The 16,148-nt window shown below is 38.8% G+C and overlaps 1 protein-coding gene across 1 annotated transcript in view; it reads left to right on the top strand.

The window, feature by feature from the left end:
* The window catches only part of NPHP3 (nephronophthisis 3 (adolescent)), a 48,013-nt gene that overhangs the window by 19,889 nt on the left and 11,976 nt on the right, over window positions 1-16,148 (top strand). Inside the window, exons 9-16 of the mRNA XM_006840030.1 lie at window positions 1,080-1,253; window positions 3,589-3,692; window positions 5,876-5,990; window positions 6,230-6,373; window positions 6,790-6,887; window positions 8,663-8,765; window positions 9,387-9,469; window positions 11,519-11,657. Coding sequence (XP_006840093.1) covers window positions 1,080-1,253; window positions 3,589-3,692; window positions 5,876-5,990; window positions 6,230-6,373; window positions 6,790-6,887; window positions 8,663-8,765; window positions 9,387-9,469; window positions 11,519-11,657 — 960 coding nt within the window. The remainder of the gene's footprint in view (window positions 1-1,079; window positions 1,254-3,588; window positions 3,693-5,875; window positions 5,991-6,229; window positions 6,374-6,789; window positions 6,888-8,662; window positions 8,766-9,386; window positions 9,470-11,518; window positions 11,658-16,148) is intronic.

Genomic DNA, 16,148 nt, shown 5'->3' with positions numbered 1-16,148 from the left:
TTTCAGGAGTAAGGGATTCAATGTTCTTTTCTGATTACAGGTAGGGAGATTTGTTATTAGAGAAAAGGAGTGCTCCCCAAAGTGGTTGATAAATGAGTACTGGCAACACATTTGTATAGCATTCTTTAGTATAAAAACTGATAACAATTTTGATCGTCTCAACAATCTTGGGTAAATTTTGGGACAAAGATTATTGAAAAATACGTTGAATGGAATGGATGATAGCAGGTGAAATTGACGTACTTAACATTTTCTAATGCTTAATTGGACTGCTAGAGACAAGGTAGAAGTACATTTTCTCTGGTAGCGTAGTGGTTACGAATCGGGCTGCGAACCTTAAGGTCAGCGGTTCGAAACTACCAGCCGCTCCGCGGGAGAAAGATAAGGCTTTCTACTCCCGTAAAGATTTACACCCTCGGAAACCCTGTACAGGGTCGCTATGGGTCGGAACCGACTCGACGGCACTTAACAAGTATCAAAATTAGATACAGTGGAGATCGTCGATATCAGGGAATGCCATTGCTATCATTAAATTATTTTAACAAAATAAAGCAGCATAGTTCTTACTGCCTCAGCACAGTCACTAAAATTATTCGCTAGTTAGATATAACTAAAGGTATTAGGAAACATTTTTCAGAGAACAAATTGCATACAAATCAAATACTCCTCTAGCTTGATTTACAATAAAAGGGAGACATCTTTGTTTTTATTACTTTGAAACCTGGAAGAGCTAGAATCTATGTAACTGCCCTGTTTTTCCAGGCCTCAAACATTTCCACATTTCACGGGATGCACTCTTAGCACTTTTCTGTCACTTTCAATTCGTGGAAAATGTTTGCGTTTTCTTTCTTTGTCAGGTTTCTGCCTTACACAGGTTCCTGCTTTTGCCAAGTCTTCCTGTAGTTCTTTCTTTTCCTTATGTTTCAATTACTATTTATTTTTATAATGATAAATTATGCTTGTAGGTATTACACACAGAACTTGATGAACTTGCCTTCTTCAGTAGGTGAAGTCTCTTTAGCGTGTGTGCTAGCCCATGATTAAGGTCTTTGTGCTCACTGCTTGTCCTTGGTGTTCAGGACATACTGGGCTTTGAGAACACAGACCTGGAATCGAAGGACTTGGGCAGTGAAGATTCCATTCCAGAGGAAGATGACTTTGGTGATGTTCTATGGGACATACATGATGAACAAGAGCAAATGGAAACTTTTCAACAGGCGTCTCATTCAGCCCAGGAGTTGGGATTCGAGAAAGTAAGCACATGGAATGTTGTTCCAACTAAGGGCCCGCTGCCACTTGAAAGGCTATATCATGATTGTGGTTTCCCCTGTTAGCAATAGTGAGTATGCTGGTCATCTGTCTGCCTTCATGGCTTGACTGTCTGTGTTGAAACAGGCTTAGGTTTATGTGTTAGAGATTCAAATGTATATATGAGCATCAACCATTGGCACTTACGAATTAACATTTATTTATAAACAATGTGTATATCATGCTGCCATCTCCAATCACCTAAACCAAGATTAGGATTGCTAGGAAGCATGGCAGAAGCAGTAAGGCTATCTTGGACGAATCCAAGTGTCAAACATTCAGAAAACAAATTACAGTAATTCCTTTTTATTGATCTAATCAGCATCCTAAAATATTGAAACAAATTAGCTAAATTTAAAGCATATAATCTATGTCCAAGATCAAAAACGATTTAATAATATAAGTAAGGACTAATATGTTAAAGGAGACCTAGTGTGGTGCTGTAGGTTAAGCACTGGACTGCTAACACCAGCCTTGGAAACCTATGCAAAGCTGCTATGAGTTGGAGCCGACTCAACAGCCCTTATCCACAACAAAAATAGCATGTGTGGCACTGTCACATAAGCACTGGACTGCTAACAGCAAGATTGGCAGTTCAAACCCACCAGTCACTCCTTGGAAACATTACACAGGATCGATATGAGTCAGAACTAACTCAATGGCACTTACCACAGAAACAACACTACATTAAAGGATATTACAGTAGCATTAACACATGTGTTTTATACACATTTTCTAATTTAGACTATGTAGGCTTGTGTCCTGGCTCCACTTTGATGTGGAGTATAAATCAAAGCTTAACCACTATAAACTTTGATTTTCTTATCTGTAAAGTGAGAATAACTAATAGTACCTGCCTCATAGGTTAGGAGTCCTGGTGTGGCACTGTATGATAAGCACTGCACTGCTAACTCCAAAGTCGGTGATTCAGACCCACCAGCTGCCCCCTGGAATCCCTATACAAGGTCACTTTGAGTCAGAACCAGCTTGATGGCACTTAACAACAACAACATGGGGTAGGCATTGGACTGCTAACCACAAGGATGGAAGTTCAAAACCACCAGCGGCTCCTCAGGAGAAAGATGAGGTTGTCTGCTCCCATAAAGATTTACAGTCTTGGAGAGACTGTATAGAGTCGATACGAGTTAGATGGCAGTGGAGTTAGTGCATTTGGTTCTTAGGGTTGTTATGAGGATTGAACCACTGTCACTGTTTCTGGCATATAACAAATGCTAGGTTAGTTGTTATTTATAAAGGAGAGATTGTCATCACGATTTTTCTAAATGAAAAACGAAGGCACAAATGATGGCTTGCGTAAGAACACATGAGGAATAACTGGCAGATCCAGCATTGGGATCTAGATCTCCTGGCCCCAAATCCTGTGTTCTTGTTTTTGTCGTAGGGGGTCTTAATTGGGGACCATGGATCCATAAATGGGTTTTAGATGGGACAATGACTTAAGCTATTAGGGTTTTTGAAATAATAAACCAGTGAAACTCTTTGCTCCTTCAGACGCATCATTGCTATCAGAATTATGTAAACTCCTGACAAAATATGTGACTATTGGAAAACACCAGAAGAATCTTGATTTCCCCCTCCCTCAGTTAATTGGCAACAATATAGGTCATAGGAGTCAAGGTTCAGCTTACTGTGCTTCTTTGGGCACATTGTTGTTGTTGTTGTTGTTGTTAAGTGCCATCAAGTTGGTTCCAACTCACAGAGACCCTCTATAGAGTTTCCAAGGAGCAACTAATGAGTTTGAACTGATGACCATGTGATGTCCGTACAGTGCTGATCCTACAACACCACACCGGAAGTCCTTGGGCACATTTAGTCAACCTTAAAAATAATACAAGCACATATACCAGAGATGGGGACATGGCAAGGGGAAGCATCTGAGGACTCTAGATTCATGGGAAGAGAGAGATTGAGAGCTGGTGGCCAGGAGGCAAACTTTCAGAATGTGCCCTTTGGTGGTGTTAATTATTATATATGCCTGAGTGTTTTAAAAAAAAATGAGCTAAAATGAATAGAGAGAAATACTGTTAACTGATGGTACATGGAGGGGATTATAATCATTGTAATGAAAAAAGTTGTATGATTTGTTGAATGTAAAACTGATGATCTGCCCTGTTAACTTTCACTCAATTCATAATAAAAACATTAAAATAAATAATGATACTTACAAGGTGGCATTTTCAGAGGGCAATCAGAAGGTGACTGTGCTCAGTATTCTAAGACATAAGCATCCTCACAATCTAAATTCATTTTTGTTTCTAGTATTACCAACGCCTTAATGACCTCGTGGCGGCCCCAGCACCAATTCCACCCCTTCTTGTATCTGGAGGACCAGGCTCTGGAAAATCCCTTCTTTTATCAAAGTGGTATGAGACACAGCAGTGAAATTCTTGTCATTGTGTCTGACTTTCTGAATTCTTTCAATGAACTGTATGATGGCTTGTCTGCCTTCCTGCATGGCCTCTGTTGCTGATGCTGCTATGCCGACTCACACATGACGATATTGTGATCACAGCAATGCACCGTCGGGTCCAGCACTGCCTTCATGACCATTTGCTATGTTTGAGTCCATGGTTGTGGTCATTGTAGCACTAAAACATTTTTCTAAAGGAGTAAAATAACAGGTTTTGTAATTTGGGTATTAGAACTGAAAACGGAATAGGAAATGTGAGCATTCCTGATACTGTACATAAATTGTGCAGGTAAGAGCTAAGGAAGTGCTGGGTGAGGGAGTGGGTAGTATGACGTGGAATTCAGTGAGTGATGTAGGTGATGTGTGTTTGTTTCCAGTTATTTGCTTCATCTTAAAAGTTCCATAGGGATTTTAAATATTTGAAACAATAGAACAAATATAGGCTGTTGTGTTTTTTTTCTATCAAAATGAAGGATAATCATTGTTCTGAATGCAGTCAAGGTGTGATGCTGTGAGTTAACGTGCTAGATTGCAAAGCAGGTTTGAACCATAAGGTTGGCGGTTCAAGCTCACCAGCCACTCCTTAGAAACCCTATACAGGGTCGCTATGGGCCGGAATTCACTCGATGGCACTTAGTACCGGCAACAAGTGTGGCATTGTGGGTTAATGTGCTGGAACAAAGTTTGAACTGCAAGGTCAGTGGTTCAAGCTTACCAGCCACTCCTTGGAAATCCTATACAAGGTTGCTAAGGGTCTGAACCAACTCGACAGCATTTAACAACAGTTATAAGCTTCATATTGGAGTTCTGGTGTGGCGTTATAGGATAAGCACTTGACCTCAAGGTCAGTTTGAACCACATGGTGAGAGGTTCAGACTCACAAGTCACTCCTTGAAAACTCTCTCCAGGATTGTTAAATCAGAACTGACTCGATGGCACTTAACAACAATAATAAGAAACTTCATATTGGAGTACCTGTGTGGTTCTGTAGGATAAGCACTGGACCACTTACCACAATGTTGGCAGTTCAAATCCTCCAGCTGCTCCTTGGAAACCCACCCTATACAGGGTCGCTATGAGTTAGAAATGACTCAAAGGCATGTCACAACAAAAAGCTCCATATGGAGTCTGATGTGGTGCTGCAGGATAAGCATTGGACTGCTAACCACAAGATCAACAGTTCAAACCCACTAGCTACTTCTTGGAAACCTCACACGGGGTCGCTATGAGTCAGAACAGACTCAACAGTACTTAACAATAACAAGCTTCATATAAATGAATAAAGCTTCATTTTATTTTATTTTTAAAAAGTAATTAAGAATATTGCTGTTGTCTGTTCTCATGTTGATTCAAACCCATCGTGGCTCTGGTGTCACAATGGTTAAGTGCTTGGCTGAAAGGTTGGCAGTTTAAACCCACCAATGGCTCAGTGGGAAAAGGATGTGGCAGTCTTTCACCGTAAAGATTACAGCCTTGGAAATCCTATGGGGCAGTTCTCCCGTCTTATAGGGTTGTTATAAGTCAGAATCACCTTAACAGCAATGGGTTTTAGTAAGAATAGATATTTTCATACTTACATTGAAGAGTTAGCATGTTTAATTTTTTCCTTATTACCCTTTTAATTTCAAGTTACATATGGGAAATCATAATTTTTTACTTAACAAACTTCTTTTATCCTTAAATAGCATATTATTAGTTAAAGATTAATGTTTATTTTACTAGTACCTTCCAATGTAAATTATTGTGGTGTAAATTGTTGTTGTTGTTGTTGTTATGTGCCATGGAGTCGGTTCCGACTCATAGTGACCCTGTACAGGGTTTCCAAAGCTGTAAATCTTCTCGGGAGCAGAAAGCCTCATCTTTCTCCCATGGAACAGCTGGTAGTTTCTAACACAGCCCGATTCATAACCACTATGCTTGGTGTAAATTAGCTAATCTCAATTTGTGGTTAAAAATGAGACTGTAATTTAAGAAATTATTTGGAACGATTTAAAAATGAAAATCTCCATATTTATTTAAAAAGTGGCAGCCATGTGATTCCTGACAGCTAGCATTTGAGGTTAGTATCTTGTGAAGTTTGTAGTTGTTGACAATGATAGAGCCTCCACAGTCCTATAAACGTTCTGTTTCTTCCAGGATTCAGTTACAACAGAAGAATTCCCCTAACACGCTCATAATTTCTCATTTTGTGGGGAGGCCCACGTCAACCAGCTCAGAGCCTTCCTTGATTATTAAACGACTGACTTTAAAGGTATAGTCTGCCATCTTTTGGAAGTATCAGTATTTTCATTTATATTCAGAGATTTGGGGGGCTGTTAATTACTTGATGATAAACCTATGTCTAGCATTACTCATTTGTTTTGATTTTATGTAAGGTTACAAATAGCAACACATTTGGGTCCTCGTGGTAACTCAATTTTTGGCTTAAGAAGTAGGGATCGAGATTTGGAAGAGAAAGTGCAACTTTCATGGGCACATCTTCTCTCATAGCTGATGCAGCACTCTTGGTCAGTGTCTGCTTTGACATTGGATCCCACTAAGCTTCTGGAAGAATTCCCACGTTGGCTAGAAAAACTCTGTGCTCGTCATCAGGGCATCATCATCATCATCATTGATTCTATAGACCAAGTGCAGGTACCATTAAAATATACTGTAACCTATTAATTACTCAGAGGCAAAGCCATCAGAGATTGCTACAGCAGGCTTGTAAATTATATGCTGTGAAAATACAATGTTGATATTCATTTTTGTTTAATGCCTAGGGGGAAAGTATATGGATTTTTTTTTAATGCTCCAGTTACAAAAGAGGCCAATTAATCAGGGTAGCTCATTTTGATATCGTTTTAGACCCTTGTATCCAGGAATTAGAGCTATAACATTAGTGATTTGCCACTTGTCTTGTAACAGTCTGAGCTAAATCATCCAAAAATAAGGTCTTATCTTGAAAAGAGAACGCTAGTGTGGATTTCAGTTCACTTGGGGAAAAATTATTGGGTTGTTTTGGAACAATTTTGAATTAATAGACTGAATTTTGTTTTTATATTTTTAAGCAAGTTGAAAAACACATGAAATGGCTGATAGACCCACTGCCAGTGAATGTAAGAGTAATTGTTTCTGTGAATGTAGAAACATGCCCTCCAGCATGGAGGTACGATGCTAACTTTAGTTCTTTCCGATTACACAAACTCTTTTAAGTACAGACAAGGAAAGCCTTTTGATATGTGTTTGTTCTTTTTCTTATTTTTCACGTAAGTGGCAATGAGGACAGTAGATTAATTAAAAAAAAAAAAAAAGAATCTGTAAGACCAATCTTAAAAAGGTTATATCTGGGCTAGAAAAGAATGCTAGGATGATTCCAGACTCCTGGTATGGGGCTGTAGGGTAAGCAATGGACTGCTAACCATAGGTTGGTGGTTCAAACCCACTAGCTGCTCCTTAGAAACCCTATACAGGATCGCTAAGAGTCAGAATCGACTTGACACAACAACAAACCTGATTCCCAGGTTTCTTTAATTGAGAAATTAAAATTATGGTTCCATACACTGAAATAGGAAACAAAGGTGGAACATATTTGTCAACGACAAGGTCATGAGTGCAGTACTAGAACAGGGTTCGTTTCAGTTGATCATTGTAGCTCCAAGTATCAATTCCTAATAGGCAGTTAGAGTATGGCTAAGGAAAAGAGGGGAGAGAAAGAGGCTTGGGTGACAGTTTAGAGATCTGCCCAGGATCAGACATTGTTTCGTTCTGCTGTGCATAGGGTCGCTATGAGTCGGTTCCGACTCGATGGTACCTGACAACAACAACATCCTGAAATGCAGCCTCACATTATCTCACTTAAGGGACCCAGTGGTCAAATCCAGCAAGACAGTGTTTCTCAACTCCTTTTGCCCTCCCTTTTTTTCTCAAAGTGATTTTTTTTTTTAATTGTCACACTCCACATTAACCAATAAAACAGCTTTCATGTGTATAATTTATGAACACCAATTACATCCAGCATGTTGTTGTTTTGCCCCTTTTAAGGATTCTATTTAGATATATTATTCCTAATCCGACTCATGAAATTTTAATTCCATACATATCCTGTATATCAGAGTCCTGTTATGGTGTTTTAGGATAAGCAGTGGACCACATTGTCAATTTGAAATGTAGTGTTGGTGGTTTAAACTTACCAGCCATCACAGAGGGTCACTATGAATCGGAACCGACTCAGCGACACTTAACAACTGCGTATCATTATGGAGTCCTGGTGTGGTGCAGTGGGTTACTGAGCTAGACTGCAAGGTCAGTTTGAACCCACTATGTTGTCGGTTCAAGCTCACCAGCTGCTCTTGGCAACTCTATACAAGATCGCTATGAGTCAGAACTGACTCAATGGCACTTAACAACAACAATAACATAGATCAGTATATGCATATAAGAAGATGTGAACAATTTTCTGTGCTCTATCCTTAAAAAAGTAAAGATTTTATTTCCCCCCCACTCAAAGCCAATTTGCACCATCCGTTTTGAGCATGCATGCTGCAGGGTAATTCAGTACTATTAGATTATAATTACCTAGTGGACAAAGAGTGTCCTGTCCTATGCCTCACAGGTACCAAGATTTATTAGGTTCAGTTTTACTGATAGTATAGAACATAGAACTAGCAGTGTCTTACTAGTTAGCTGTATAGAGTACATGTGCTCTTTATTTTATAACATTGTTCGCTGTGATTACTTGTTTAAAGTAATGATACACTTAGGTTAGAATGAATTAAATAAATTAGCATTACTTAGTATGATTAATAGAGATTCATTCTGATTATTTTATAAAGCCAGTATAAAAAATGTAATTCCTATAATGAATGTTAACTTGTTTTGTGGGTATATTGTAAGTCTTGTTGTATTATTAGAAGACATTTTTTTTTTTCTTTTAAATAAAAGGTTGTGGCCTACACTTCATCTTGATCCTTTAAATCCAAAAGATGCCAAATCTATTATAATTGCAGAATGTCACTCTGTAGATATTCAGCTGAATAAAGAGCAGGTAGGAATTTTTCATTTTGATGTTATCTTTCACTAGCAGGAAAATACCTTATATGAAATTTAAAATTCAGTAAAGGAATTCTATATTTTTAGGACGTATTTACTTAGTCAAATGCATTTTCCCTTAAACTAATAACATGGGGTGGTGGTTGTGTGCACTGAGTTGGTTCCATGTCATACTGACCCTGTATTGAGTTTCTGAGGCTGTAGGCCATTATGGGGGGAGAAAGCCTCATCGTTCTCCCACAGAGCAATTGGTAGCTTTGAGCTGCTGACCTTGAGGTTAGCAGCCCAGTTCGTGATCCACTATGCTACTTGGGCTCCTTAATGACATATGGGAAAAGTGATAACAGAGAGTTTGATCTTAAGGCTTACTTAAAGAGCCAGCATTATGGAGGTATTTTAAAGCGAAGTGCATTTCCATAGCAAGTGCTTCGTAGTCTGCAGCTGGAGGCTGGTCCTAGCCAAGTCTTCCGCTAGGTCATGATGGTCATTGAAAAGATGGATAGCAACCATAGTGTCCTTTTGCTGGGGTGTTGGTTGATGGTTCAGTAATAAAGACTGCTTAATTCCAGGGTGAATTTTGTGTTTTTGTTTTGTTTTTTTTTGGAAACTCATGCAGGAGAAGAAGCTAGAACGACACTGTCGTTCCGCTACAACCTGCAATGCCCTCTATGTCACCCTTTTCGGAAAAATGGTTGCACGGTAAGTGGTGATCAAGTTCTCTCTGCATGTTTTGTGTTTGCTGCAGACCACACTTCCTCACCATGTGAAACAGAACTGAACATACCACTCAGTCTGTTCATCCGAACAGTGATACTAACAGCCTATGAGAATGTGACTGTATTTATGACCCAAGATTGAGTAGCCAGGAGTTTTCAAAACTTGCTGGATTTTAGTGTTTCATTTTCATGACACTAAACCTTCCTCTGCTGGGGGTTACAGAACAAGTCCTCGTGCAATAGAGCGGATCCTAGGAGTGCTCATGCATGAGGTCCCTAGCTCTAGAAAAGTAAAGCAACGATTCTAGTGTAAAAATCTCACTCCTTGAATACAGATAGGTGTGGATTACACAAGTGGTTTGTCTTTTAATTCCACATCCTTGTCTTAAGCTCCAGATTTGAAATGAAAAGTCTAAAATTTTTGTTTTTAGAAAATTTAGAAAAATATTTGAAACCCCACATTTCCACTCTTCTTCTCCACTAAGTTATCTAATGCTGCTATAACAAAAGTACCACAGGTATTTGACTTTAGCACTCAGATAATTATTCTCTCTCAGTTTAGGAGCCTTGAAGTCTAAATTCAGAGTGCTGGCTCTAGGGGAAGGCTTTCTCTGTCAGCTCTGGGGAAAGGGCCTTGTCTCCTTTTAGTATCTGTAAGACCAATGGTCCTTGGAGATCTCCATATGTCTTGACACCCATCTTCCCCTGCATCTAGAATCTTCACAGTGCTGAGACCCCAGGTCCACGGGACACCCTTCCCGCCCAATTCTTATATCTTGGTGGTAATAGGTCCTTCATTCTCTGCTCACTTCTCTCTCCTTTTATAACTCAAGAGATTAGTTCAGGATATGGGCGTAATTCAGTAGATTGCATCCAACCTCATTAACATCATGTAGTTTTTGTTAAGTGCCGTTGAGTCGGTTCTGACTCATAACCACCCTTTATAGGGTTTCCGAGGAGCAACTGGTGGGTTTGAACCACTGACCTTACAGTTCAAACCGATCATATTGTACTTATTGTACAGTGCGACACCAGGACTCCCATTAACATTACAGAAGTAAGGGTTTACAACACATGGGGTAATTACATGAGATTAGGACAGATCACATCAGATCATACCCCAGGGGTGATTGCATCATATTAGAGTTCATCATGGGGAAACACTGAGAATCCAGGTCCAACCAAGCCGGCACCAAACCTTAACTCTTGTACCCGCTGTTTTCTGTGTGTATCTGGCAGCTGCGAACACCAGTAGATCCCGTCAGTATAATTCAGGCATTTGAGTTATTTCTTACACATGTCTTCATTTTTGTTGAAATCATGTATTTTAAGAGGGATTATGCGCCATTTTTTCTTCTTGACACATATATATTTTTAACTACTGATAAATATAAGGGTGCTTCAGAATATTCAAGGAAACACTGGAATTTAAAGATAATGGATTTTCCCATGAATCTTTTCAAGCTCCTTCATATTATATCAATATCTTTGTTGTTGTTACGTGTCGTTGAGTCAGTTCCAACCCATAGCAACTGTGTATAGGGTTTCCAAGGAGCGGCTGGTGAGCTTGAACTGCTGACCTTGCAGTTCAAACCAACTTTGCAGTCCAGTGCATTAATCCACAACTAAACTCACCTATTTGCTGATTTTTTTTTTTTTTTTTTTAACCTGATGTTTTCCAAATTCTGGCTCTAAACAAATTTACTTTGCATGACTAAATTATTAATAATACTTATTTATAAATATATATGGAGGTGGCATGCTTCTTGTTAAGAGAGCTCATCTTACTCATTTTTACAACCCATAATGAATAGCAGTTGCTTAGCATATAGTAAGTCTCAGCATGTATTACTGAACTGAATTAAATGATATACCAGAATAAACTTAATGGCCATTTTCCTGTAACGTTTGTTATTGAATCCCTGTTAATATCAGGTACAGTACAAAAAATAGAGACCACATTGTTTTAACCTACTCCAAAATGTTAACAGATTTTGGCAGTCTATAAGAAACCTGTTCTCAATTCCAACAGTGCTGGCAGAGCAGGCAATTTAGATAAAATCCTTCATCAGTGTTTCCAGTGTCAAGATACCGTTTCATTATATAGACTTGTTCTGCGATCCATCCAGGAGTCCATGGGGAATGAAATGGATAAAGAGCTGATGAAACAGGTAAAAAGGAAGAGTATTTGTATGTGAATGATTGACAAAACAATGTTTTTAATTTGTTGTTAAATATGCTTCAAGGAGCCCTGGTAGCATGGTGGGTTACACATTGGGTTGGTAACCACTAGGTCAGCCGTTTGAGCCCACCAACCACGCAGCAGGAAAAAGATGAGGATAAGACTTTCTGCTCCGGTAAAATGTGTTGTCTTGGAAACCATACACAGGGTTGCTATGAGTGGGAACTGACTTGAAGGCATGCAGCAGAAGCAAGAAGGCTCCCAGCCATAGTATGCATGTGATCGAAAGTGCTAACAGAAACCTTTGCAGTTTCTGGATTACCATTGAAAATTATCTTCTTTTTGTGTTTATTGACTTGTCCTGTTCCCTCTTATTTGAATTGCCATTTCAAGGCCTTCACTTGTGTGGTTGTTGTTTTTTAATTGGGCCTTAGTCCTTTTCTATTGATGTACTGTTGTTACATGCCTTCTAGATAGTTCTGATTCATAGCAACCACTGTCTAGGGTTTGAGTTCTTCAATGTTTTGCATTCTGCATATGAGTTCTCTGTTACAGAGTTTGTAAATAAATGTCGTTATCCTGACATTGTTTTTATCTTTGTCTTTTAACTTTATAGTGCCACTTATAAAAAGACGTTTTATTTTGATGAAGTCATTTGATTTGCATTTTCTTTATGGCTTATACTTGTTTTATCTTTTTTAAAAGTCCTGTGTTGTCGTAAAAGGATTTCTATATACAGGCAAATCAGTCTTCATTATCTGCAGACTCTGTACTTGCGGATATATTTGTAACCCCCAAATCAGTATTCTTGGTGCTTCCACAGTTATTCATGGACATGTGGCAGAACTGCAGAATATTGGAGTCATTTGATGCTCATGTTCCCAGTTGAGGTTGGATAAGGTTACACTCTGGCCTGTTTCAGTTCCCATAGTCTAATAAACGCCCTATGTATGATCGATGTAGTGACTTTTCTTTTTATTTTTCCTTTGCCTTTTTGGTGCTTTTTGAATTCACTGTTGAAAAATGACTCATAAACATAATGCTGAATTGCTACCTAGTGTTCCTAAGCTCAAGAAGGCTGATGTGCCATATGGAAAAAATACTTGTGTTGGATAAACTTCATCCAGGCATGAGTTACAGGGCTGTGGACGATGAGCTCAATGTTAATGAACCAACAGTATCTAGTAAATGTCTTAAGACAGAAACACACATTAAGCAAGGTTACTTATTGATCAGCTAATGAAAATGTTGTGATCAAAGACTTGTAGGAAACTTTAAATCTTACATCTTCCCCAGTGATTTGTAATGTCACCTGTCAGATAACAACCTCACATAAACATGGGTCTGCGTCTAAGCATTTCAGTTTCAATTTTGCCTGTTCCTTGCCAGGTTCACAATGTCTTAGTTATTATAGCTTTAAAGTAAACCTTCATATTTGATTGAGCTTGTTGTGATTGTAGTTAGATGCCATTACGTCAATTCCAACTCACAGGACCTTGTTACAACAGAACAAAACACTGCCCAGTCCTGCACCTTCCTCAAATCTTTGTTCACTTGAGCCCTTTGTTGCTGCCACTGTGTCAGTCCATCTCATTGGGGATCTCCCTTTATTGATGACCCTCCACTTTACCAAGCGTGATGGCCTTCTCCAGGGACTCATCACTCCTGATAATATGTCCAGTGTATGAGAGACGAAGTCCGACCATCCTGGCTTTTAAGGAGCATTCTGTCTGTACTTCTTCCAACACAACATCTGTTTGTTCTTCAGGCAAGTCATAGTACTTACTCTTTTCCAACACCGAAAGTCAAATGCATCAATTCTCCTACAGCCTTCTTATTCACTGTACAACTTTCACACGCATATGGGACTACTGAAAATACCATTGCTTGGGTCAGGTGCACTTGAGTCCTCAAAGTGATATCTTCGTTCTTGAACACTTTACAGTGGTCTTGTACAGCAGAATTGCTTAATGCAATATGTTGTTTGATTTCTTGACTGCTGCTTCCAGTAGTTTTGATTATGAATCCAAGCAAAATGAAGTCTTTGACAACTTCAATCTCCACCATTTACCATGATGTTATTTATTCTGCCAATGGATTTTTGTTTTCTTTACATTACGGTGCAACCCATACTGAAGGCTGTGGTCTTTAATTTTCATCAGTAAACATTTTAAGTTCTATTTACTTTCAGTAAGCAAAGTTGTATCATCTGCATATCACATGTTGTTAATGAGTTTTCCTCCAATCCTGATGCCACGTTCTTCTTCATGGAATCCAGCTTCTTGGATCATTTGCTCAGTATACAGATTCACTAACTGTGGTGAAAGAATACAACCCTGGCACACACCTTTCCTAACTTAAAACCATTGAGTGTTCCCTTGTTCTGTTCGAACACGTGCCTCTTGGTCTATGTACAGATTCCTCATGAGCACAATTAACTGTGTTCCATAATACTTATTCTCTGCAACGTAGTCCATAGCTTGTCATGATCCACACAGTTGAAAGCTTTTGTATAATCAATAAAGCACAGGTAAACATCTTTCTGGTATTCTCTGCTTTCAGCCAAGATCCATCTGACATTAGCAATGATATCCTTCATTTCATGTCCTCCTATGAATCAAGCTTGAACATCTGGAAGTTCCCTGTCAATGTCTTGTTAGGCAGCAATTTTTGAATTATCTTTAGCAAAATTTTACTTGCATGTCATATTAATGACATGGTCCACTGATTTCCACATTCCACTGGGTCACCTCTCTTTGGAATGGGAGAATGAATCTCGCCCAATCAGTTGGCCAGATAGCTGTCTTCTAGATTTCGTGGCATAGACGAGTGAGCACCTCCAATGCTGCATTAGTTTATTGAAAGATTTCAGTTTGTATTCCACCCATTCCTGGAATGTTACTCTTTGCCAATGCTTTCAATGCATCTTGGACTTCTTCCTTCAGTACCATTGACTCTTTATCATATGTTACCTTTTGAAATTACTGAACATCAATCATTCCTTTTTGGTACAGCGACTCTGTGTATTCTTTCCATCTTCTTTTGATGCTTTCTACATCATTCAGTATCTTGCCCAAGTCAAAACTTGATTTTTCCTCAGTTCTTTCAGCTTGAGAAATACTGAGCTTATTCTTCCCTTTTGTTGCACATTTCCTTATGATATTTGACTTTGTCTTCTCAAGTTGTCCTCTGAAATTTTTTGTTCATCTCTTGTACCTCCTTATTTCTTCCATTTGCTTTAGCATCTCTACAATGGAGAGCAAGTTTCAGAGTCTTTTCTGACATCCATTTTGGTCGTCTTCTTCTTTATTGTCTTCTTAATGACCTTTTGTTTTATTCTATATTATGTTCCTGATGTCATTCCACAACTCTTCAGGTGTTTGGTCATAAATGTCTAATTCATCCAGTCTGTTCTTGAAATGATCTCTAAATTCAGGTGGGATTCAGTTAGTCCTCTCGTTATTTATTATTTTTCAAAGTTGCATTGGCTAATTTTCCATATATGTATTTTTAGAATTGGTTCAACAAGTGCCATGGAAACTTATTTTGGAATTTTAATTGGAATTGCATTTAATTTTTAGACTAAGTTGAGGGGAATTATGATGATTTTTTTCAGTAAAAATGGAAACCTTAGTGGGTCTCCATTCATTTATTCATCATCATTAATGTCTTCCAGCAGTGTTTCTCTTCTCTATAAAGGTCCAGCACATCTTTAATTAAGATTTATTTCTAAATATTCTATAAAGTAATATTTTAAATTGTTTTATTGCTAATGTATTCAATTTTGCATATTAAAATTTTATACTTAGCAACCTTTCTGAACTCTTGAGTAGTTTGAACTTAGATGGACTTTTATGTTAATTTATCAGCTTGGGGATTCCCTGGATTTTAACTTTTCATCCCATCCCCAAGCCCACGGCTTCCTTGTCTTTCCTCATATTTATGGACAGCTGTTTTCCTCTTGCACCCTTCACTGACGGTACAACCTTTCAAATGTCCTGGTCTTGGCAAGCATACTTTTTCTCATTCTTCTCTTCCCAGGGCTTAAGATTTGCTTTCCATCCCCACTGTGGGTGTGAAAATCCAAGCCCTGAAATTGCTGGAACTTCAGGCATATCCTCTACCCTTCATCTTCCTGAGGACAGCAGCAACCTTCCACCAGCATTTACTTAACTCTCTAATTTTCAGTTTCCTGTTCATTTTTATAACATAGGGGATTTCCTGCAAATTCAGCTGTGCATTTAATAATGTTTTGGTCTGTCTTGTCTCAAATAAATAGTCATCTGTAGTAGGAGGAAAGAGCCCTGGTAGCACAGTTGGTTAAGCCTTGGGCTGATAACTCAAAGCTCCATGGTTCGAACCCAACCTTGCTTTACATAAAAGAGAGATGGCAGTCTGCTTCCGTGGTGGTGGTTATAAACCATGGAGTTGGTTCCGACACATAGCAACCCTGTACAGGGTCGCTATGGGTCGGAACCGA

Source organism: Chrysochloris asiatica, unplaced genomic scaffold (genome assembly GCF_000296735.1).
Source record: "Chrysochloris asiatica unplaced genomic scaffold, ChrAsi1.0 scaffold00028, whole genome shotgun sequence".
Taxonomy (NCBI): domain Eukaryota; kingdom Metazoa; phylum Chordata; class Mammalia; order Afrosoricida; family Chrysochloridae; genus Chrysochloris; species Chrysochloris asiatica.
This window is presented reverse-complemented; position numbering and strand designations above follow the sequence as displayed.